General features: G+C 34.3%; 1 protein-coding gene and 1 pseudogene across 2 annotated transcripts in view; both read right to left on the reverse strand.

Annotated features, from left to right (window-relative positions):
• LOC120334980 (cAMP-dependent protein kinase catalytic subunit beta) overlaps positions 1-27,339 on the reverse strand; it is a 126,466-nt gene that overhangs the window by 26,454 nt on the left and 72,673 nt on the right. Inside the window, exon 2 of one of the 2 annotated variants that reach the window (XM_078112553.1) lies at positions 23,169-23,313. In XM_078112553.1, the coding sequence (XP_077968679.1) occupies positions 23,169-23,211 (43 nt within the window). In that variant the 5' untranslated portion in view covers positions 23,212-23,313. Of the gene's footprint in view, positions 1-752; positions 1,184-23,168; positions 23,314-27,339 lie in introns of those variants that run through there. The other variant, XM_039402498.2, reaches the window with a different exon arrangement.
• LOC144430515 (U6 spliceosomal RNA) lies at positions 20,331-20,429 on the reverse strand (annotated as a pseudogene).

Genomic DNA, 27,339 nt, shown 5'->3' on the forward strand with positions numbered 1-27,339 from the left:
TAAAGATACATAAATCCTATAATGAATTGCAAAATTTGTATAATTAGCAATTAGCATTCTGAGGAGATTACTCGATTTGGTGGTTGGATGTTTGGCCATATGTGGCATTATAAGACACAATTATGTACGGGTCATTTATTTATAATGCTTAATCAGATAAAATGTTTTATCCGGATAGATAGAGCATACAATGGAAGAAAGAAATGATCGCAAACTAGACCTGATCCTTGTATTTATGTGTATATAAAATGAAGGTACACCAATGTTCAAAAAGAATTGAATATTTTGATGGCTTCGAAAATAAATATATTCGATATTTTGAATTTTTGATTGTAGTAATATTTTGAAATATTTACATTTGATTATCAAATTTTCATTTGAGCAATGGAGGTCTTACAATATGACCAAAAGAAAATTTTAAGCCACATCGGTACCATTAAGTCACTGTAACTGGCATAATAACGCCGTTTAGAAAGGGATCAACGGAATCAGATCTGAATACTTTTATTTAAAATAAAATTTCATAACCTAACACAAATCTGAAATGAATAATGACAATCACTGAGACATAAAACTATTGTAATACTTGTTTATTTAATGAAGCATAAAAATCAAATTCTCGATTTGCCAAAACTAAAATACGAATAAGAAAAAAAGTCGACGATTATCGGTAATAAAATTGATTGAAATGACAATAATGTATTGTAGATCGTTATATTAATATATCTGAATAGTAATAAATACAAACTTACTGTTATTCAAATGGTCTTCTTTGGAAGTCTTTGGCGACTTATGCGAGGATTCCTTCGACTTCCCGAATTTAAAAGGGAACATACTCATGATGCTGGTTTGTATCGTATAATATCACTTCAAAATATAATCCAGTTTTGTCTTTGTATTGACGGAAAAGATCGTCTCTTTCAGATCAGACAGACAAGCAACTAACACAGTCTAGCTACCTTACTGACTGTACGTCGATAACAACAGCAGTGTGTGGTATGGCCACTTCCGTTTGGTATTCCAGTATATCACACTCACAAAGAGGCGCATAAACAGTATTATTCGCTGGCCAAAATAATTGCGGCCTTTTTTCTACCGGACGTTAGCTAAATGTGGTTGCAATGCATATGTTCGAGTTACGTTACGCCCAAATAGCATTAGACAAGCTGGTACATTGAAAAATAAACAAAAATCGGTCATTTAGGTAAAGCAAATCGATGTCAAATGGGCGCGTTGGGACAGTAAGAATTTCCCTAAAGAGAACAGAAACAATCAACGAATGTAAATCCATCGTTCGTCTTGGTATCAAGATCATCTTATATTTGAACCTTACATGTATCAATAATATTATAACATACAGCGTGACCTAAAAACAGAACCCAGGCCATTTGAAACCTAGAAAGAACATAACTTTTGTGAAAAGCGTTCTATTATATACAAGCACAAGTTAAAGTTGTAAATAAATTTCGTTTTCGTAAATCTGTTTTATTTTGGTCAGTCTGTACTTGATTCGAACCTTTCCTATATTCTAACTTCCTAATAACTGTCAAAAATGCCTACGTCCATTATTTAAAAAAAAATATGGTCTTTTAGTGAAATAATTCTGTCAACATTGCTCACTGCACAAGTACTATAAGTACTCTATTATAGGCTAACTTACTGTTCAGTACTGCAATAATACATATTGTTTACGAGGATCCTAACACGACTATTTCGAGCCAATACGTGTCCAATTACGCTAAATTAAAACTAAAAATACGACTATATAAGTACGGCTGGATGCTATGGTTGGTTTCCCATGTAGAACGATATGTTTGGCAAAGAAGTCTAATTTTACACGAAATGACAATAGAAAGTTATCTACAAATTATCACAATTTAAATAAACTCTCAAACCAGAAAAAAAAATTATATCAATTTATAGAAATGGCTTAAATTGGCTCCCTGCGGAGGTATAAAATAAAAAGTCTAGCGAGTGATTGCTACTATGCTTATTCAAATTAATGCACGTACTAGTAAGCAGTAAACGATATAGGTTATCCAATTTTCGAATCCGTACATTTTTATTCATTGTTGTGATGAAGTTAGTCTGTATAGACATTCGAAGCGTTGACCAACTAAGTCGTCCGCTCTTACGAGTTTTGCATGTATTATAATACAAATAGTCACCTAAAATTCTAAAATATAGACCTAACCATTTTTCTGCGTTACAATATATACGAATACGATTGACAAAAAATTCCGAATATCGAAATCAACACCGACGCAAAAAATTTACAAAAATTCATGTATTGAATTACAAGAACAAAAAAATGGGGCAAAACTAAATTAATTAAAAATACGATCCAAGATGAGCAACACTTTTTGAAACATCACATATTATGATATTTTCAAAATGTTATTTCAATAAGAGGACAAATGACAGCGTCCATATTTATACCAGCCACCAGATAGTAGACAAATATGAGGACAGAAATAGTGTTAGGATCCAGAAAAGGATAATATAGCTAACGAGTCATGCTTGAATAGGCGTTCAGTGGGGGCGTTTCGCCTGATTGCCATAACGTCCACAAAACAGTTCTATATTTAGACGAATTGTTAAAAATTGCATGGGTTATCACGGTACAATACATTACTCAACTCAAGCGTCTGTACAACATCATCCGGCGAAACTGACTGTGTTGCTACGGGGTTCCCAGCTATCTCGAATAGCGAAGTTATAAGTATTGTGCTAAGATGACAATGAATCCGGAGTTGTGGAGTTGACCTCGTCTCCGAGATGAAAAAAACTTGACTCCGGTATCTACAAAATTCGATTGAGCCAGTCCCGAATTCTTTTAGCTCAATACCAAAAGACTGAGACTGCATAAGATTTTTCGATAATGATTCGCTGGAGCCCTCATACGTACTTATATCAGGTTACGTACTGCAATCAGCATAAAATTATACAGATGACTGGTAAACAGATACTGGCACCTGTTTTCTTACCTAGCTAATGCGCAATTAGTATTTCGATGGAGCATCGTGTAGTCAAAATACGTAGCTGTGTATCAGTTTTCTCCTTTTAATTAAACTCGTGAATAAGCGCCGATCTGTTCCTATCGACTGGAAGAATTGATTATTTTTTAGGCTATCGCGGAAGCTTTATCAGTTGGGAGTTGCATTGAAGCGGAATTCCAAATTTATTTATTCCAATCGAGTTTGGCGATTAGATAATAACACATTAAATCAAATAATACGCAATTCGCCAACATAGGCCGGTCGAATACCAACAAAAAAGTTTTTCAAAAAATGTTGAGAACTACCTTTGACGGGACCATACGATGCCAAGAAGAAACACCAACAATTTAAACGTACGATCGATGCAAAAATGCATTTTGTTTTGACTTCTTATTTGAAGAATCCAAGTTCAAGTACGGCGATAATATAACTCAAAAACTCTTGAATTGTTTTATATAAGAACCATGTTTGGATGAAGCCACCATAGATAGGGTAGGAATCCGACGCGTATCGGTCTAAAAGGATTTTATGACGTAGACGGAACTGATAGTGTTAAAAGCTCAGCATTTGTCGAGATCAAAAGGCGAAAGGTCAATTCCAGGGCGTAAAAGAATTCCCAGAAAAACTTAATGTGTTGCTGGTAAAAGTTCGGAGGAATTTGTTAGCATATTTCGGATTCGAAGAAGCTATTCTATAATTTTACACATAAAATAGCATCTAAGACTTTCTCGCTCATTTTTGAGTTACCAAATCCCGAGCAGACTGTTACGGCCCGATATTAGATAATTTCCTGAAATGTTTACCATGGCAAAACTAGTGACGGACAATAACAGGTTAGCATTTTGCATCAATAAATACAACTACAATGTACGTTTCTGGCGAGTATTCAGAAGGTATTATAAATATTGTAATGCCTACTAATTTTATCTTTACTATTTTCCTAACATGCTAGGGACGCATGACATATGAATTGATTTTACATTTGTTGACAGATAAAAGTGATTTGTACTGCTGCTACAGCATCCTTGCATCATATACATACGGAAACACCCCGTAAAAGCTAAGAAGAAGAACAAATTGTCGGTCCAACAGAAATCCATTCAAAGACAAATAACTGACGAAAGTCCTAAATAAGAAAGACGAATTGGAATAGCAAAGAAAACGGGTTCGGATATCGCAAATGTAGTTGTAGCATTTGCAGAGTGTTTTCGAGCTTTCAACACGAGGCTGTAATGTAACACACTGTAAACAAATGTGCTTCCTTTTTTCCGTTATCATAATTTTAGCACAGAAAGTTAGCCCAACAGTTTATAAAATCTGTTACGTGATTAAACTAGCATTCAGTGAAAAGGTATTCAAGTCTTTCATTATTGTTTAAACAACCAAGCGTGATCCACGCAAAAAATTCACTCGGAAATGACAACTCATCCATGACCAAGTTTGACCTATTGTGATCTGAACGCGGAACTAATTAAAAAAATACAATCTACTTCCGTGTTGTTGATTGTTTTTTGAAATTTCATTATAAACTGATTTGGGTATGATCAAAGGAAAAAAATTGGAAGACGTTACAAATTTATACATCATATCCCAAAACGGCTTGATTACCGGTAGGTGTTTTTGATCGAAAATAAATTCCTATCTCGAATAACGATATAGGCTTATTCGTGCTGGCGTACAGCAAGATTTTAAGGGTTAGATGGCAAAGATACGGCACTAGGATTGTACATATTGTGAAACATCGTGGTTCGCGAAATGTCAACCGAAACCGAAAGAAATTCGAAAATACAATTTCGAATTTCTTTCGATTTTGGCGAATCTTTGATAACGTTTCAAAAAATTTCATATACATGTACTACATTGTAATATAATGTAAATCTCAAATATCTTGGCATATAAAATAAATCGATGCGGAATTCAACAGAGCAGAAACTTAAACAAAAGTCTGTAACATATTAATGTCAATCTATGAACACTGCAATAGTTTACACTTAATAGTTTCTTCGTTTTATCAAAACGATGCCAAAATTTGTTGATGTAATGTAGGAATAGGTTTTTCATTATCAGCCCGAGGAAGAGGTAAGTCGATCAACGAAAGTTTAATCATCCTAGTACAGTTACCAGTCCGTGTCGGGTATGGTTAATACTCAATAGTTAAACATATGAAAGCCGTAACCGACCAGCGGTCGAGTGGACCACCCTACGAACCCTACGACCAAGAGGAAGGAGTTCAGTAATCCTCTCGCACGTATAATTCTCACCCACGGGATTCGAATCTGTGAACTTCAACGCTTTACGAACGACATTATATTCATTATCTGATTAAAAATATTTATGTACACGATTTCACTCCGTGCAACGTTCTGCACAAGACGCCACGGCGCTCCGGAAGTAATCGTACCAAGATGACGCACAACCTGAACAACCCTAACCTGGTACACATACTATATTCAGGTTGTGCGCAATCTTGGTACGAATACTTCGGGAGCACCGACGCCACTACATTATTGAGCGGGTCGGAATATTAAAACGTCTAGTTGGCTTTTCTCTCGCCTGGGATGCATATGGTACATATGAACACACTCCTGCCCTATTCTGACAGATACTATTCAACCCTATTCGATAAGACTAATTCCAAAACAATTTAATCAATAGCCTTATTGATTGTATTAAATGCATAAAAGAGTCATACCTTACTATCATGACTGAGAATTAAGATGAAACTATTCCCAGTTGGTTTGAAATCAAGTTATGTTGAAATTTACTACTGTTTACACGTACTATTAAGGTCAAGCGATTAAACGTAACGGCACTTAAATAATTCATAGGCAAGTCAAACATAAAATATACTTAAACTACGGTTGTTTATATGTTAAGTAATGGAATATATATTTGGTCAAGGGTAGAATCGGCGACAGTATTCCCCAGGCAAGCCAACTGTAAATGATCCAAAAACTTGATGTTATATGTTTAAATATATAGCTTTTGGGCCGGGAATTTGGCGTGTTTTCATTGTAGTTGGAGTCGGATTCTCAGAGTCGTAGTCGGATTTCATACTTTCAATGATTACCTAGCGTTCTAACAGTCCATTTAAGTAGGATCGCACAAGCAAAAGTCAAATTTAATTTTCTCGGAGCTGATGACGAAGTCAAATTTTTTTGAAAACCCGGAGTCGGGAGTCGATTGAAAATTCCAATACATAATTTCTACTAAATTTTTTTTCAGGCTGTGTTGATTGAACATGACTACTTGGGGGTATTACTTGGTTGAAATCATCTGAATTTATTTATTCAGGAGATTTTACCATTGGATGACAGTTAGAGCAAAAGAATTCAGTGACATTTCCTAAAATAACAAATTCTGAGTTCACAGTTAAGAAAACAAATCAAAAACCAACAAACGAACTGTACGCATTGTCGACTAAGAATGTCAGTCTGTATAAAAAAGGAATTTCCAAAACCTCTTCCATGAAAAACAAGTAAGGATTTGATGATGGGTCTATCATTTTATTATAGCAAATAAAAAGACAGCAAGCAGATCGATGAACACAGAGCAACCAAATTCGAAAAACGATGTTGTCTCAAAAATGTGGTATCCCACTTCTTCCAATTGTATGAATCTCACTTATTATGAATACTTTAAAAACTGCCAAAGTATTCTATATATTCAAACCCAGAACATAGTCTGAATTCCGCTTCATATGCTTACTTTTAGACGGGAACGGTGTCGCAAAGTTGGCACGACGTTTTTGAGACACTGGAGGGCGAAGTCTGGAATCGAGCAAGGAATGAACTGCGTTACAGGATTGCGCAATATTAAACTGCTATGCGTGAGGGTTCCTACTACAATTTGTTAACCCACGTAATCGGATTGTAAGAACATTAAAACTTGCAAAAATCGTATTTCTCAGTATAACAACAGAATTTTTTAAACGATATTGCTATTTGTGGACAAATTTTGCAATAAATTCTGATCGGAGTAAACTTTAACATGCAAGGGTTGACAATTTACTGCTTATTGAAATGCTGCGTATGCGTTACGGAAATTAATGGGAACAAATAACATGCTGACCGGATATCCGGTGGATAGCTACAAACGTGAAAAGCTTGAAGGCCCTAAAGTAAGGAGAACGAGGAAAATCGATATTATACTTGAGTAGTTCAATTTCACCTGACGCATGAACGTAATAACACGTAGCCAACAAGTTAAAGCAAAATGCATCAAAATAAACTGGCATTTTGACGTTATTAATTATCCTTAATTCATATAAATCAACTAAATTTGGTTGGTTGTTGTGAGTGAAATGATTTCGTTTATGAATCTCACATTGCCAATATTAATATGATATTATATATAGATAGTAGATAGTTTATAATTACATCCAATGTCACATAAATTTACTGAAATTTTTCGACAGTGTATTACGATATCAATTATTCACGGTGTACGTGGTTTATAAGCAACGATGTTCATTATTAAACCAAGTGAAAAGTTAAATCCAAAACGTGAAAAATTTCAAAAACATTAAGTATACGTATCGAGAAATGACCGACAGATGACCGGAACTATCGAATAGCCATGTCAGCTATGTATCTTTATTCTCTCATTTATCTCGTAGTTTCAAAAAGTAAAATGGCCCCTCAACTGTGGTATAGATAGACTGTATATTGCAGTGTGCTGTAAGTGAGGGCACTAGACGGTCTCTCCGCAATGGGGACATATAAACATCAGATGCGCAATAGAATACCTTGCTATCTTCTATGTGAGTACCGCCACATTTGGCAGTCTAAAACTTGCTTGCAAAATTTAAGCAAATATAGGTCAAATTTGACCTCAAGGGTAACTTTACCTTAACTTGAGAACCCCTGTACTATAGCTCTCATATGCAAACACAATGCATCAAAGTTTAATAAATATACTATTCAGCAAGACATATACATGTGCTAAATTAGTCATACATGAACCAAACATCGAGTAAATAAAGCAAAAGTCAAATTTGAGTTGCCGTAGGCCTGTTGGAAAATACGGAACTCAAACTGGTTCAAAAATTGTTTAATCCGTTCCTAATATGCCCCGATATTCGGGATACGATTTTAAAATGTATCTACAGTATTCACTTTGAAATTATTTTACCATATTGCAAGACTAGCACACCGATTAAATTGCGAATCATGCATTCAAAATTAATAATCTCGAAAAAGTTATTTTTTATGCGTCTTTAACACACCTTTTTCAGTTCTCCAGAGTCTATAATTTCAAGTACCCTATTGCTTGCTTCACATAGAAAAACCGACAAATCGACACGAAATAACACAATCTATTTATCTCAACCCGTAATATGAAATTGCCCCTTTATTATACAGCATGAAATTTCGACTAACATATTTCTCAAGTATCTGTATACATCACTTACAGCCCTCTTGCTCTTTTAGCTTGAGAAACCACAATATGGTGGACATTGTTTTCAAAAATTCTCGAGACCAGCAAGAAGTAAGGAAATATCTATCTCAATCGAAACTTAAAATTGTCTTGCTATTTATATTTAACACTTTATAAGTGACATAACCATAGGTCAAAGTTCTCGATAATACCAGGTTCCTATACGCACTTTGAACCGGTATATCACTAAATACAATCATTCTCCTATAAGTATTATTCGACAATTAAAGAATGAAGTATCGATTTTCTAAATTCGAGTAAGTAGAACTAGCTGCCCGCAAGCTTGCATAATACTAAAACGTTTTAATTAAAAAACGAAAACGTCTATAATCCCTTTCCGTTTTGAAGTTTTGACAGCTAAAACTAAGCAAAGGCAACCTAAAAGAAGTATTATTTCTCTATTACTACATTTAATCACTATGCTTAAGACCTGGCCTTACTAGGCGATATTAAAATTCTGATCATGCTACAGCGTCGCTGCCAAGTTCGACAGCACGTACCGCACGCAAAAGGTCTGTAACACTTATAACGCGATGGTCGGCGCATTGTACTATCTCATGGTATCGTAAGCTAATAAAAAATTCAATCGAATTTCTTGGTATGTCCTATTAATGACATCGACTACATAACTTTGAAATGTAACTAAAATTTACGTTTTTTTCGAAGCTCACGAGGATAAAATGTGAACAGGCAATGCCTATTCCCTGTGGAAGCCGACAAACTGTTATTGACCTTCCCGACGTCTAACTTGCCGACAAATTAAGCGATAAATGACCATTTGCCGCGTTTGGCGCGAAGATGAATTGAATGTAAATCCAAAGGTCGTTAGGAATGCTAATTATACGCTGATTGATGTCAACTCAATGGTATAATGTTTGCTACCTAATGCAACAAAGTTTAATAGCCGCGACAGAAAAAAGGTACTTGTATAATGAATGTAATTTTCTGGGCGCTCCCGTAGTATGTGAACCAAGATGGCGGACACCGGAACGTAGTATGTGTATCAGGTTAGGATTAGGCCATAATTTCAGGTACAAATAAATAGTAGTTAAATTTACTGATTATCATCAATTACTAACAAATTTTAAGCTCTGCTTTATTCTAATAATCAACCATGCGAAGTAGGTGGATTATTGTACATTAAATAGGCATACTTCTAAGTGATTCAAGAATCTCGCTGCACACTAACACGAATATATTTTTGTAACGTTTCGTCTGACCACAGACGCAAAAGCATGCCAAAATCTTTATTTTTCTAGGTAGCGAGAGTTGAGCTACTTTCCATTCTGCGGTCATCTATAAGCCACCACATATTAAGTCCAAAGACGGTGTTGCGGAATTTGTTTCATGTTTAAAGAATCCTTATCTCGTACTAATGATCGGGCTTTTAGGCAGTTTGATTTTAGTTTTTGGTGTGCATTGATACCAAATAACCGAAGATTATTAGTATAACTATACCGAATACAAAGCAATACACTTGTGTTTACTATCTAATAACAGCCTATCTGATAACAGCAAATTTCTTCCCGGGTTGGTAAACGATGCTTTTACAGATTTGTAAAGATGTGGTGCAGGCGCAGCCATGCAAGATCTGCGAATCACTCATTCAAAATAGCCGTTTGATTTAACTCACCCAATATCAGACAAATTTAGTATGCTAAGTCTAAAACAATAAAGCAACGTTGAAATATATACCAACAAGGTTGCACATCAATACTAGTGCGGTAAGGTCTGAAAGAAACAAGTTCGTCGAAAACATCAGCGGACTATAGCGCGACGTGTAGTAGTTGAATTTCGGGTCAAATATTGGCATGGCAGACGAAATTTGAAAAATAAAATAAAAGTGTTAACCTTCTAGCCTAGCGAATTCTCCTATCTGTAAGTATTGAAAAAATTTGAAATCGATTGGTTCATTTAATTTTCCTCGACAATGAGAATCCATAGGTCGTGTCCAATAAGACATTCTGCCTTTTCAACTACATTACGTTTGAAACGATAAAATGAACAGTTAACTGAAAAATATATATTTCTAACTGTTTTAAAACCTGCTTCCTAATATACCACTCACGGTCGCGAAGTAGCAAATACCGTTAGCAAGGTATTTAAGCTAATGGACTAACTATTAACGCCGAGTCAAACAGTGCTCAAACGAAAGCAATATTTATGACCCGAAATCTCCAGCACGCCACGCCACAACAACAACCTGAACGCGAAATATGACTCGATTGTACCTCAGGCACATACATGCAAAAATTGGTTTGACATTTGAAAAAATTGGTGGGAGTATGTTATTTCAAAGCGAAAGAGATCGCTTGTTTCAACCGCCGAGAATTTTTTTTTTGCTCATTACCAAAGATCGAGGTACGTATCACGCTTAACTGAAGATAAATCGGTGCAACTTTGGTATGCTACCTCAACGTTATAAAATACTTCGGTACGTAGTCTCACTTGCTTGAACTGATTTCAATCGCAGTCCAATTGCAGTGCTACTTTGGTAAGCGTTTAATCTCATAAAAATATTCTCATAGAATTAATTCAGTTCTAACCCCAACCCTGCCATCGACTCATCGTTGGATTAGGGTTGGGTTAATACTAAAATCGCCGAGACCACACAGCCGCTGAGATCGCATACCAAAGTGGCGCAGATCTCTACACAGCAAACCAAAAATTGTTTCATTATACCGTATATAACCAGCTAAGGCAATTCCAATTGCCTTCTAACCTATTACACGTAACCTGTACCTATTACGAGTCAAAGATGATGCTTTTTAATCCATAAAATACCCTTGAAAGACTGCGTAACTAAAAAAAAACTAGGAAAAGAATACGGATAATTTAAAATTTACATGTTCATAGTCACTTACAGGTTAAGGGCTGACGGAAACAATCGGTACTACACAAATGTTATTAATTATTGCGCAACCACTAATTTTCAGCGCTGTTTTCTCCGATTCTGCCAATATTGCGTTAGATCAGGTTATTGCACTGCGTTTCTCCGTTAATAATATCAAAAAATATAATTTTTGGGGGGAAAAACAATAACTAACCTAACCTTGAATAGAGACAAGAACTAGAAAAGACAACTGAGCCACCAGTCTGAAACGAGTAACTCAAACTGAACATTAATGGTAGGGTAGGTAGGTTAAACCAAGCAGCAATGAATGGAAGCCCATCGATCGTTATTTCCTGAATTCGTCATCTTGCATACTCATAATCAAACGATACGCCAATGAGGAGAGCGTGATCTGACTAGAATTAAAGTAGAGGAGCCCACACTAGAATAACCTAAAAACTTAGTAATTCATTTTTTTTTCTAAGAATTTCAGCTATGTGGAATCACTACCTCAGCGTTTCTATAACTTTTTTAGCCCCGGAACTACTACGCTTTCTATCTCGTCTCGCGGAACACCAATAAATTAGAAGGTAAAATTGAGGGGTGGTTCCAGAAAATTTAGCTCATTTGAAATTGTAATTCACTATCTCATAGATATCTTCCTGATCATATGGGTATGAACTGCGTGTCCTAGCTTTGATCAAATTTCTTATAAAATAAAAATCTTATAAAATAAAAAAGTATAATATTGTACGGTACCTAAAATAAAAAGAAATATTTCGATTTTACTTACGCGGTTATAAGCTATAAACTCGGGCAAAAAATTTCGAGGTTAAGTCCTAAGTATACCCTGTCGCACGCCGTATTACCACCTCGACATTTAGACAAACACGCCCCATTGGGCGCAAGTAAGGGCGTTTAGGGGCTTCATAAGCATCTTTTACAAAAAGTCAGCCAAGCGCTTAGAATAACTAAGCTGAATACCACGGTATTTTTAGTTATACTGCGCGAACAAAACGAGCTTAAAACGACATTGGCCTTCGTGCACTGAAATTGAGAATTACAATAAAACCTTATCACAATGGACCGACACAATAAAAACAACGAACTATACGAAACAATGGTCTTCGGGAAGCCCGAAATATTACACACAATGCCATGTATGGCCATTGTTCATGGCTATAATGAATATATATATAGCGAGAACAAAAGACGCCTTTGAAAGGGATTGCAATGGAATTTTGACAAATTTGTATCTGAAAATATTACAAATGAATAAGTGCTATTTAACCAGGTATATAATCATAGTTTGAATCAGGCCATATTTAGAAAAGTATTACAATAACTACTCCTACCCCTACAGCAGGGGTCGGGAACCCATGGCTTGCGAGCCATATATGGCTCTTTTGGTGACGGCATATGGCTCTCAGAAAAATCTAATATCCCAAGACTAAGCTTACTATTGTTACGAGATTTCAAACTCTTTTATATCCAAATTTGGCAGGAAATTCCCAATACGTTTGAGAACGCGCGTCCAGCACATGTCTATGTTATGTAAGATAATTACCAGACAGGCACTGTGACAAACAAGGGGATTCTGGAACATATATTGTGACATCACAAAGCGATAGAGTTTTAAAAACACTACGGAGATGCCTAAACGAAATGCATGTGAGCAACCGTTCAAGGCCCGCAGCGACTACATGCAGCATCAGAAATCACATTAAATGTACATTGACATTGTATGTGTTGACTTTTGAGTGAACATTTCATGCCTGATTAAGTGAAGAAATGTTATATGGCTCGCACGGAAATGCAATTGAAAATATGTATATTTTATGGCTCTCTTGACCAAAAAGGTTCCCGACCCCTGCCCTACAGGGTGACACAAAACAGAAACCAGGTCATCATTACTAAAACGTTTGAGTAAAATCATGCACATTTGGAGGTTCGAGTCTTAAATAAATTTTCTGCATTTTTGTACAAGTAATTAGGAAATTCATAGATTCAGTTTTTGGGGTCGCTCTGTCCTCTGTGTATAGTCCCGGTAAGTCTAACGGTACCAGATTTGGCAAAAAAAACCTCACTAAACTGAATGCATAAAACGCATATTAAGAAGCCTTCATATTCTTCAACACAAATTCACGAACTAACACGTCTATTACAGACTATTGACTTGCCAACAACTATTGCGGCTGTCATCATTATGTGTCGCTACATGTTTGCTCAACTTGCAAATTTCACGAGAGCGTGGTAAACTATTTACTCGTGATATTACCACAATGACACCGGTGCCGATAATATTAGACTTTGCATGCCGTGAGCAAACAACGATTACATGCCATATTGGTGGCGTGAAAGACTGTAATGAAGAGTACTGAAGACTGCATAAATTCCAAATTGAGACGGCCACAGACGGTGGAGCACGCAACTCAGGCACATTTTACCGAAGAATAAACCCATCTTGATCTATTATATTGTTACGAAGTGGGATCGTTTGCTAAATTATTATTGTTGTTCTGAAATAAATCGCTTTTCTTGCAACTAATGGACCAATCTATTTCAAATTTCCAGTACTTAAGATGACTGAAGCCACTAGAAGTCTATTAATTTCATTTTTTTCTTAAATTTTTTACTGGACTGTGTATTTTAAACCAAATCTTTTTTTAAAAAATGTATGGGAAATATGGGAACGCTCTATTCAGTGAAGCATATCTGCTTCCGTCACACTTGTCTGCCGATCTTTTAAATGCATTCCGTCACACTTGTCTGCCGATCTTTTAAATGCAAAGCCGGCGCTTATGATTGTGCGATCTTCGTGTCCATGCATCTGCGCATCGCTCTCTTATCACTAGGAACAATTGTGCATGAACGTAAATTTATCATCATTTTTTCAAAATAGCACAGCAGGCGGGATATACAAATTCAACAGTTGAAGTGTACTTTTTCAACATTATATAAGGATGTAAGTTTTTCCCGGCATAATACAGTACCAAGCATGGCGGTTATATGTCTAAAATATCAGGGTTCGCCAATCGCCATACCTGGCCTACTGAACATAAAGGAAATTTATATAAAATAGGCAAAAAATAGCACTCAAACTTCCGATGGATCTGTCAATGATCCGTGGTTGTCAAAAGATCAATTCCACATTAGCGTGTCGGAACAAATCTCCTAAAACTACTGGATTATTTGTCCCGGAAATGAGGGCTTTAAGGATTAACCCCTCAAAACAAAGCAATATCTCTGTGCAACCGCTACCCCTAAGCTTACCATAACCGCGGTTTATGATTGGTTCGTGTGACCACTCCCATATTACCGCGTGAGAATTTCAATGGCCGACTCAAAATGCAAACTTGTATAACTGTAAGTTTTGTCACCCGTATCTTTGCTAAGGGATCCCTCTCTTTAATTTCTGCGTGAGTTCTAGGGACCTTGCTCCGAGCAAATATCCTAAAAATTTGACCAAATTGGCTGAATTACCAATACCTTTATTAACACAGTAACAACAATTACTGTGAGATAAGAATAATTTGCTACCTGATACTTAGTCGAATAAGTCATAAAATGGATTTACTTGTAAATGTTGGTTAATTTCTCACATTTTCTAACAGTACATTCTTGATAAGTTAATCAAACTTTGAAGTATTTTAGTAAATTGTTGCCATTTCTATACGGAGAAAAACAAATTCAGATCGGTATCCGGGATACTGACCCTTTCCAAATACAATTATCAGCTAAAAATAGCTCGATTGTATCGAACTAATATATAATAAGAAGTAATTAAAGTTATAAAAGCACATCGGTCAGGTAATCGCCATGTTCAGATGGTGTAACAAACAGCGCGGCATTTTTCCAAATATTATAATTATATACTAATATGAAATATATATTATGAGATCGAGAGTAATAGTTCAACTAATGGATAACCACAAGATTTAGAGTATTTTTATTATTACGGTAGCTCTTGACATTTCAGAGGTCACCCGCAACTTTGCTCATGGATTAGTTGCCTTTATCTAGAATAACAAAAATTCACCATTTGCCAGTAATCCATGCCACAAATTGATTCAAATATTCAGACTACGAAAACAAATAAATATTTCGACGAAGTTCAGATTTTGGAATGGCAGATTTTAACTAATAGTCAATTAATGCTGTATATTTTTAATATACGGCCTTCGGAAACCATAAATTAATCCAATTGAATTTTGTACACAACGCAATTGAATCGTTTAATGGTAGGACTCAATCAAGAGTAATTCTTATTGCTATACATACAGTTTTAAAATAAAAAGTCAACTTCAAGTCCCAAGTCTCCATTAAATTAAATTAGGTGGGCAATACCGAATCGGAAACATTTCGGTCTACATTTATTAGACTGGCCAGATCAGATACGAATGAACAATACATACAATGTATTATTAACAAAATACGTCGGATACGTAATCCTTATTGTATGCGGATGTATCATAAGAAACGAATGAAGCGATAGCTAAACGTAGTAATCATAACTGTATCCGTGCAGCAACTCGAAATAGTAATCAAATATTACAATTAAAAAATGAAATTAATGCTGTTAGAAATGTGGGTTTATTTTCAAATGAAATTATGCAAAATATGAATTGTTCTCATTTATCGAAAAAAAAGCGAAACCTGATTTAGGTCAATTTCATGAGGTAAAATTGAGCAAAAATCATTATTTTGCAGCTACAAGATTAGAAATTACTAGTAATTGCATACGATACTTCTAAAATTTCAGATTATTAAAATAAGGACATCCTCAAAACAAGACTGAAAACAAAAAACGTCTCAAGTACATGAATAACGGAAAAGATATCGTAAAACTAGTCACGATTTCGCCGTAATGAACTACAAATTCAAATATTTCCAGCTTATTTCATCTATTCAACAGTCCCACATACCACCAATTACATCAGATATATGTAACTAACTAAACACCAGGTCGCGTATAGGCTTCGAGTAAATACACAATAATACTAGAAGAATTTTTTGTCGTTAGATATTATCGCCCAAAGTTTGGGCATTTTTTTGAGCAAATTTTCACAAAAGAAGCGCAAATATTATATTCAATAGGCCGCAAATACAAAAACTGACAATTAAAAATCTCGTCGGTTATAATAGAACAACTAGTTATAACAAAGTGCGGGAGTCAATACCCCAATCCAAATAGCGCACTTGAAAAGGACGAGAATATTGAATGGTATTACATGGACCACTTCAGTCAAAAATAACGATAGTCATCCTAAGTACACGTATAAAAATAGGCAGAAATGTAACTAGCATTTTTACATTGTTAAAATTCGTGATTTCAAAATGCAAGCATACTCTGTGTAATATTACAGATCGCAATTTGGTGGACTGACCTATATTTATTATGCGTACAACAATATTAAAATGCGATCGAATATGACAACTCAGCATACAGCATAATGCAATAGGATAAATGCCTAACTTTGTTCTTTACGTAATCTAGACCTGGTAACGTTGGGTTAACTTTGCCTACTTTTTACAGGGACCGAAACAAAGATAACAACTGATTATACCGAAACGCTATATACTTCTATGTCAAATTCCATACATTAGATTTAAAGTTCTATAGAATTTGTAATAGAAAAGGATACGGTAATATTATTTAAACGAGACCACTCTTCAGTGATTGCTAAAGAAATATGTAACTTAGATATGTAACTTAGATATTTTATTAAAATTTCGAAGGCACACACGTTTATTGAAAAATGGGTACTCCTGTTGTATGCGAACCAAGATGGCGGACACCGGAACGTAGTATGTGTAACAGGTTAAGGTTAGGCCATAATTTTATTCCCATTTTCCATATTTTAGTTCCATTACGAGTTCCGGGACTTGCCGAGTGACTTCCGAAGTATTTGTATCTGAAATTATGGCCTAACCCTAACCTGGTACACATACTACGTTCCAGTGTCCGCCATCTTGGTTTGCATACTACAAGAGTACCGAAATATGCAATACTTTGTATTATACTCTGCACCTTGATATTTACGAAATGATACCAAGGCATAAGTTGTTTGTAAAAATACACCTATATCTATATCCATAAACCTAAAGCATTTATACGCTATAAACGAATAAAAAATACTCGCTGTCGCGTACATCTTGCATCTGCACCCTCTACAGTTCTTATAATTCACGAGGACTCGCTAAAGTGGTGAAGCCTCTTCTAACGGGAAATTTACAACGGATGACCGAGTAGTATAAATAACACGCATGCTGACTTCAGTTAATTTTCTGTATTGTTGGAGCAAGTGGCGATACGGAACAAATAGTGCGAGACGGCGAAAGATGAAACGCATACGTAGCGAAGTTGAGGTCATACGTGGTGTTCCCCATGATAAAATAATTTTTAATTCTTGAAAAACTGGATTAATATTTTTCAATAAGTGCCAAGTTAAAATATTTATATTCCTAAGAAAGTGCTGTCATCTCTAGGAGTGGTGAAAAACAAACTCTACTAAGATGTAAAAATATAAAAATTTTGTGCGGAACATTCCTAGTACTATCTAACAAAGCTAACGAATAAAGACAATTTAGGCATGCCCGGAGGATGTCTATCCAAGCTGAAATTGCAGGCTATCTATTACCGATTTATTTTTCTTTCTGGAGGCTAAACATAAAATTTCAGAATTTGTTTAAAAAATATCATTATTATAAGTATGGCATGTACATACTCGATACCGTCAACGTGAAATTTATATCTGGTCATATCTTGCCAAACATGTTAAAGGATGAAAATGTCATCTTAGGAGTTCGGCGCCTCGTAAATTGGTTTTAAAATTAAAGACGTTGCTAAATTTAGTTATGAACGCGCTTCAACTTTGTATAATCTCGGCGCTCTGCTAGAAATTGATGCAAAAGTTATAAGAAAGAACGTCCCGAGTTCAAAAGAATATTTCACGGTGCAAAGACCACGAGAGCATTAACAAACTTTTTTAAGTTGTTCGCATTTGATCCTATTTTGAAGATAGTCGATGCAATTTTTTTAACTGTCGGGTCATCTATACGTTATCGCTGCAATATACGAGTACTGTACTAAAATTAAATTGTATGATGTGGAATGGAGGGGACGTTGATGTAGCGACGAGGGTGTGGCACTAACACTAAAATACATTATCTAATTCTACTATATTTAGAACTAATTGACCGATTGGGATTAGGTCTCCGAATAAGCATGTTTGTTTTCATGTAGCCACGACCATTAGTTCCCGAGTGCCGTTATTTTACTCATAATATATTTGTCTTGTCGGGTAGTAATTCTCGATACAATTCCAGTTCTTGTTTTCTGCCGCACGTATCGTTTTAAGGAATTGCACTCGATTACAAAAAATTGTAAGCTAATTCTAAATTTTTGTTGAATTTCTTGAGACGTGATCGATTTGCTGTTAATGAAAATACTTTCAAATTACCAGTCTTTGCTTTCTTGCGAATATTTTCTGCCTACATTAAACAATAACAACTTGGTGATTCAATAATAAGAGTAAACTAAATCAATTCAAGGTAAAACAAAATTTCGATTTTTTGAATTGATTTTTGTTTAGTGCAAAATTATCATCGAACATGAAGTTGTAATATCATATTGACCAAACGAGGTAAAAAGTAAAGAGAATCGTTTTAAGGATGTCACAACTCACAACACATGGAAAAATGTTTTACATCATTGGCGAAAGGGTATATTATTGAGAAAGTACGCGAGCGTGGCGGGATTGCGTTGTATATTCCATCGATGTCTTTCTTCAATTAGCAAGCAAGACCGGAAGTAATATAAAGTATTCTTGGATTCCCTGACACGATTGGACTTTTTGAAACGAACTCTCATATGTAACATTCCTAAACTCTAATATTCACATGCGCTGAACTGAAGTCTGTATTCATATATAGCTTTAACCAAAAGAAGAGTTTGTAAATCATTTTATTACTCTAATATACCTTTTTTATATTACAATTTCAATTTTTTAACCCGGTAATATTCCGACCCAAAACACAGCAGATGTTAGTAGAGCTTTGCTTGGGGTGAATGTGTAAACATCCCATAAAACTTAATAATTTAACCTAAGCCTAACCTTTAACTTTCGACCTCCAATCTTTAGCTCTGAATTTTATAATTTTTTACTAAAATCCAATATCAGCTGCTAGCCTTGAGCATCACTACAGAGAATGAAATCCACCTTTTTACCTCCAATCTAAGATTTTAATTTCATATTTTTATCAAAATAGAAACCAGACCTGACTAATTTCAGAGGAGTACAGAAAAAGTTAATGAGCCCGTGCACTGCAAGCTATAAAAAAACTCGACCAAATTTTCTGAGAGAGAGAGAGAGAGCAATTGGGTTCTTCGAAATCCAATTTGTACGCCGTTCATGGGTCTGACAACGTAAGGACTTTATCGTCTCGCCTGACACTTCCTACGTCGTATGCTGGTAAATCTTATTAAACATAGTACGAAGCATGGAGTAAGCACACGGACTCAAGCATGTATGACGTCACACTAGGTACTAGGAAGGTCGGATGACAGCAATATGTGGTTGCATGGTCGAGTAATCAGACTGAACGCGAGATCAAACCGGGCGAAGAACTCCTTGCTCTTATTTGTCATAATATCATGTCTTTGAAATTTAAAATAGAACGAACGATACCAGACTATTAAAGTATTATTCTCTTATTGCCCATTTATTTTCTAATATAATTATTTGATCGATTCTGTTCATCTTATCAAAACAAGCAAATACACATCTCAAAAAATTAGCGACGGGGCCATAGCTAAATAGTAACAATTTATTTAAAACATTTAATTTCATGATTAACAAATGAATTAAAATTTGTGAGCCTTTTCAACTTGAACGATGCCGACAAATTCAATTTTTCTGTCACGAGAAAAAACACTGCACGGATTCTTTTTTATCTGATTCAAATATACATTCAAATATACATACATAAGCACGCATGATACACTAGCAAAATGCCACAGAGAGTTTTGTATCGCTCATAAAATAAGAGCTTTTTGAGATATTGCTATGTATTTCGTACTTGAAGCAGGGCATCTTGGCGTGCTAATCTTCTCTGTATCGTTCCAATTTTTTCATATGTACACTCGAAAGTAGTACTTAAGCTTAAATTCAAATTGGGGAAACGCGCCATCTAGCGCCAGTGTGAGTCACGGTAAAGCAGCCGTTACGCATTCCAGAAATACGTTCATACCACTCTCTCTCTCGAGAATTAAACTACGTATTTATCTGCGCACAGCAATGAGAATTGGTATATGTATACGTAGATTAAGAAGATTTAAGGTAATGCTATCTTCCAGTGGATTTGTATAACGCAAATATAACACATTTAATTTAATATTTAAACTTAATAAACTGCAACAAAATTCAACTTAGCAATGCACTTTTAATTTTTTTCCCACATTCGGCTTGAATGTTTATGCTTGAATGAATTAATTTGTTATTAAATTCATTATTTCGTACAAAAAATTTTGAAATTATATGCCAAAATCAATCGCTTTTTGTTTTTGATGTTCAATTTGTCACAACTTACAATTTTCATAAAATTTTACAATTACTCCCGCGTTCAATACTACTTTTGGGTTCAACATTAAATTTATCAATACATACAAAATTTCCCTAAACTATTGCCAAATAGTCTGTCTTAGGTTTTAGTGTTGTTACTGCCATAAATTAATTTGTTGAGTTAAATTTCGCTACTATTGTGTGAGCGAGAGATATATTATACGGTAGTTACCGTATTTTATACAAAATAAGTCGGTAAGCTAACATCAAAAACCATCGTAACATCACGAGAATCATTACCGATATACTTCAGACGTATGACGTGTTAGGTTCGGTATAATATTACATTGGATTAAAAGGATTTAAACTCGTTTCACTACGCGATAAGTAATCTACAGATCTACAAATCCTATTTGTGCGTTTGAAAAGGCTTTTTTCTTCATTTATTTGCTAGGCCAACCCCGCCTGACCGATGGATAAGAGTAAACATGAACTGGAATTAAATAATTATATTCAAAATCCGAGTACATATAATTGTGATAAAAAAAAACATAATAAATGGCCATTCCTACGTTGAAATTTGATTGGACGAATGGTAGGTACGTATAAAGAGGTGGGGACCAATAAAAAGCGTCGGCCCATATTGCTCGGTCGATTGTCTGGCCGTTCACGCTAGGATATCGTGTTCCAACAATAAAGTATCATTGATGGGGCATAAAACAAGGAAATCTGAAGCTCGACCAAACACGGCCGTTTGATAATGTAACAGCATTCATTTGAAAATTTCATTGATAAAATAAATACAATGCCTATCTTTGATTGTATGTAACTACACAAAAGAAATTTTCTTTTATTTAGAGTTTCTAGTCTATCACGCCTAGTCAACATCTATACAGGCATCGAAGATACTTGGCCTGATATGAAATTATTTGAATTGTTTTAAATAGGTCGAGAAGAGATATCCGGGTGGCGAACAGGTATTGATATATCTTACTGACTTACTTACGATAAAATCAACAGAATAGTGACGGCCAGTTTCTACTCAAATATCAAGTATTATTATATGTATTTCCATTCCCACTTTGGGTAACACACTGCTCAACTGGGTCAGTATTATGTTTAGTTTATATTATATTAAATAAAAAATAAGCAGTGCATTAATAAAAGAATGTATTCAAGTGCTTATATTACCTAATTAGATTATATCTCTCTTTTGCAAGTAATTCTGTATTGACTTCTTTAATACAGAGAAGAGGTGTTTATATTGATTTCCAAATAGGCCTAAAGCTGAAATTGATATTATATATTTTGGAATTGTTTGGAATGGCGAAAACGCAATTTTATACAATTTATTCTTGAAGAATGAGGCAAGATTTCACAACCTGTAAACTTTGACACCCAATGACAAAGTGTTTCTTTCAGAAAGAAAAGTGTGAAATCCCATTTCCATAGGATTTCCCAATATAAATGCTAATGAATATACTCTTGATGGCTCACTTTGGTTTTACTGCCAATTTATGATTCAAATCACATTGCTAAATCCAAATATAATTAAAAACTCATTAATTAAGTTCAATGCATGACAGCTTGGACTCCTAATGTAATTGTCCATTGACATAAAAATAGACAATGACCTGAATATGTAGACTGAAGTTTCTATTATCCACATCGACTATTTATATAAGTGATACTCTTTGTGGAAGTTTTACTCCATGCAACTTTCCTCCATACAAATCCTCTGAGATTCTTCAATTTCATTATCCATGCTATATGATCCAACTAAGATTCAATTTTGAATTCTTCTCAGAAATTTCCACATTTCAAAAAAATATCCAACCCCCAAAATATTTAAATCCAACATGCACACTACCATACAACAAACTCACTCACAATATCTAGGATGCTAAAAACCATAAAATAATTCAAATACACCATTGAAAATATTTCCAAATATGTTCAGAGTGAGAGAAAGGGCAGTAAGTACAGGAAAATGAAGAAATCTAACTATCTGGCAGACTTTCAGAGTTTATCATTTGTGAAATTGAGAAATTGATTGTATTGCCTTGATCATCCAATTTAATGCAAATCTTCAAACGACTATAAAATATAAGATTCTTAAAACTAAAAATTACCTATTGAAATATACTTTTCAATATTAATGTAGTTGAATATTTCTGAAAAATTCTCAATTGTTATCAATAGAAAAGGTTCCATGTTGAAAACCAAAATTTGTGTGCAATCCATTATCCAGGTTCAATCTTAAACATGCATCAAATCAACTTCACAAATTTCAACCAAGATATAAATCAATATATTAGAAGGAGAAGAACATACCACTTTCAGCTTGCTCTCCCTTTTTTGTAGGTGCGTTCCCCATGCTTCTATTGTTTCAAGCTTTATTTCAAACTTTTTCATGCAAATCTTCTTCAAATTTGATTCAAGAATTTACTTCTAGATCGGATAAGATTACAACTAACACTAATCAACATGCAAATAAAATAAAAATAAAAGTGATTTATACAAAATAAAATGAATCATTCAGTATTTAATTCAAATCAAGACTCATTTTATTATATAACGCTTATTCGTGCTATTTGTCCCGAAAAAGGTCCTGTACAAAGGAGCTAATGACATCTAACTATATGTTAGCAGCTACTATTATTTGGAAGGACAGTAATCTTTCTATTCGCCATTGTCTGGCTAATTTATTACACCCTGGGTGAGTTAGGGGGCAACTTTCTCATACAAAATGAAGATTCTGATATTTGGCATAAAATTGTTGGCCAACATCATCCATTCTGAGTCTAATTTGAGTCAAATTTAATTTTATGAAATTGTTTATGATTTCTTTAATGAGGAGGTCAAGTCAAGTCATGCAAAAAGCTATTAGAAGAATCCAAAACTATTAAAAAGATACTATAATATAATCCATGCCAGTTAGGGAGTCACTACACATATTGAAAGATTAACACTAAAAAGAAATGACAAAATTTGTTTTGTGTCAAAGTTTTTGGAAAAACGGATTCAAGACTGCCAAGTGCCCATTACACGAATGAACGTATGTCACTATCATAAAGGTCATACTATTCATTCTTCCAGGCAAAATTGGCAAGTAAGCAAATCATAAATGCTGTAATTTTCAAGCTCAATGACTCATAAAACCACTCTGAAACTCTGAATTCTTTTGCCGATTCAATGCAAATAGGATACAAAGTCATAATAGATAATCAAATTGATGCCGTTTAAACTAAAACTAAAAAAACTTTTTTTCCAGAAAATGGTATCCAACAATTTTTGGTAAGAGAATTCTTTTCTTTAAAGCATTAAAAGCCAGATTCTCTTCTAAATGTATTCCCAATTAGTCTGAATTTTGAATTTCAATTCAATTAAATTCCATATTCCAAATGCCCCTTTTGAAGTGGATTCTTGAGTTTTGCAATTTGGGGACAGACTTCATCACATAAATATCTGAGAGATGTCATAGTCCTTTAGCGCAAAAAACAATATTACATGAAAAAAAGAATTGAGTTCCACAAAAGAAATTTCAAAACTTTTTTCAATCCGATACACTACTTTTTAGTCTAAGAAACTATCATAGAAAAAAACTCCAGTCAAATAAACATGCAACATGCTTGATATTCCAAATAAGACTTGAACAGTTGAACATAATAATAATTTCTGAAGACCGTAGACTGAAGGGAACCTTGCTATCTTATGACACCTGGTCTGAACAAAACATGAATCAAATGAGTTAACAATTTTATACTCATCCCACAAACAAGAGCCAAAGCTCAACAATATGACTCGATGCCAACTGGCTAATGGTGAACATTAGGAAAATGCTTGCCATCGTACTTTAAATTATTCTGTGGGATATAATCATGTGTGAGAAAATTGCTCGACTCCTCATCGTTGTAGGGTAGTTCCCGTTACCACTGGTCGGTTGCAGCTTCTTCAACCATTTAGTCCATGCATGAAGAACAAGTTTCGAGTCAATTGGTACTATTTACTATAGCTTAATTCACTGCAATAATTCTTTATAGTGTCAGTATTGCTATCCAGGTCGTCTATAACTTCACTTAGAGATCAACCCATTTTCTTCTGGGTGAGATACGCATAACCTTGATTTGAACAAATTTTTCTTATAAAAGATGTCAACATTCAATCATTCACATGGACGGGAAAGGGCCAAAATTGGACAGCACTCATCTCAACTACCCTGCACTTGTTTCGTTTTATGCAAAAGTAAAAATATACACAAAGGAATTGCTCAAACAATATAAATCATCCTGGCACCATTGTCAACATCACTTTCCTAGTCAGCCAATCAATATAAAATTATATCATAATGCAATTACAAGAGGCAATACTGACATAACCCAAAGAGATATTAATTATAAAAGTAAATATAAAATAATTCGCAAGGAAAATATAACTGACATTTCAATATAACTCCAATAAAAGTTGATGGTCACACAATAAATAATAAATTCATTTCCTAAAATATATTTTATAATCGCAAATTCTCACATTCTACCATAATGCATTCCTTGCTTTCTCAAGGTTCAAAATAGGTTATTCAAAGCGTAAAAAAATTCAAAATTTGCAAAACGAATTTTGTATTAACACCTCTGACTGTTGATGAAAATATGATGCAGTAAACTATACAAGGTGTAATGTTAAACTCATAAATGACTAATATTTAACAATCTGAAAATGTCATGAATTTTAATCATTCATGAAGGTGTGAGACTCAAAACGAATCTGTGATGGGCAGAGTATAAATACTTAAAACAGCCTAATTTAGGAGAATGCCATGTCTGGTATTACTGAAAAGAAAACAGACAATAAAAAATTTATGAGCAGCGCTAAGTCAACAAAATTAAATCTAAGCGGGGATTTAAATTTGGGCTAAACGTGGGCTGAATAACTTAAAAAAACGAGATTTGTAATTTTGCAAATACAAAACAAAGTTACATTTATGGCAATTAATTTCATGAAATATAAATAATTTTTTTTAAACTAAAATTCAGCTCTCAATAAGGCTCCAGACAAACACTAATATACACCCATGAAGCATAACATTTTCAGATGCTACATATCCTTTGTATCTATTCTAACAATGTTATTAAATCCTATCACTGAAATAATTTTATTCTTTATTTTCATATTTTATTCTGCGGCAGATAACAATATGTAAATGCAGATTAGGCCTCAATATGAGTTCTCTTTAATAAAATTATGCCAACAATTATTAAACACCAAGTGATAAACCTCATGAATAACCAGCTTCAGACTATAATGTCTAAGCCCAATACTGCAGGGTGATATAACCCATGAACCTATTATTTACGTACTTTACAAAAATGCAAAAAAATTATTTAACATTTGAATTTCTGTTTGTGTATGATTGTACTCAAAAACTTCAGTAACCTAGCACACTTTTCACACAAAAGTTATGTCTCTCTAGAAAATCTTTCAAATGGGTGCTGTTTTTTTGGGGTCACCCAAATCTATTTAATCGATAAACTCCAAGTAAGAGAATAAAGTTGGACAACTTTCTAAACGTCATTGCGATACAGGGTAGTATGCATATAGATTGAATGAACAACAAGAAGCCGAGATAGACAAGATGTCGATAAAGTCTCCCTTGTAATTCTCAAGAGATAAAAGTCAATCATTATTAGAGTAAAAAAATCACAACAAGTATGGGCAACTAATAAAATAAGCTCTTACATGCTCATTTTTTCTATGGTTCGTGCTCGGTTGGATAAAATGATTATACAAAAATGGTAACTGCCTGAGTTAAGAGAATAAATTGTGATATTTAAATCTACACTAAATTGAATTTAAAGTGAGAGCTCTTCATTGTTTTACGATGAGGTAATAACCTGCCACTGATAAGTGCTAAGTATTTTGAATGACTGGAATCTATTTGGTTTGACATTCTCTACCCAATTTATTATACACTGGGTGAGGGGTAGGCATCAGATTAATAAAATTAGTCATAAATAATATGGAGTTTTTATGAAAATTGCCTTATGAAATAGATTAGGTCTATATTGCTTTCTCATTATTTCTAATACCTACCAAAAAATTCTAGCAATTCACCCAATTTTTAAGATAATTAACTCAAATCTTCGATAAACTCGTGAGCAAATACATAGCACTAACTAGCTGTTATTAAAAACAGAAAAATATGAGACAAAAGGGCAAATTCAAAAGAAATATAAAACATGAATCAAAATATATTCTAATGTAATATTAGAATGTAAGAACATATATAACAACATAATTATGAAGCCTCCACTACCCTATAAAATAAACTAAGTAAATCATTAAATTTATAAATTTGAATTTTTGACATCAGTATCTAAGTTTCCAGTACTTTTCACAATAATATATCATTAAAAAACATCAACACCCATATTTATATACTAATCCACTGACATAAGCATAAAGTATTATGAAATCATTTTATCATCAGTGCATTATCTGTTCATAA

Source organism: Styela clava, chromosome 1 (assembly GCF_964204865.1).
Source record: "Styela clava chromosome 1, kaStyClav1.hap1.2, whole genome shotgun sequence".
NCBI classification, from domain to species: Eukaryota; Metazoa; Chordata; class Ascidiacea; order Stolidobranchia; family Styelidae; genus Styela; species Styela clava.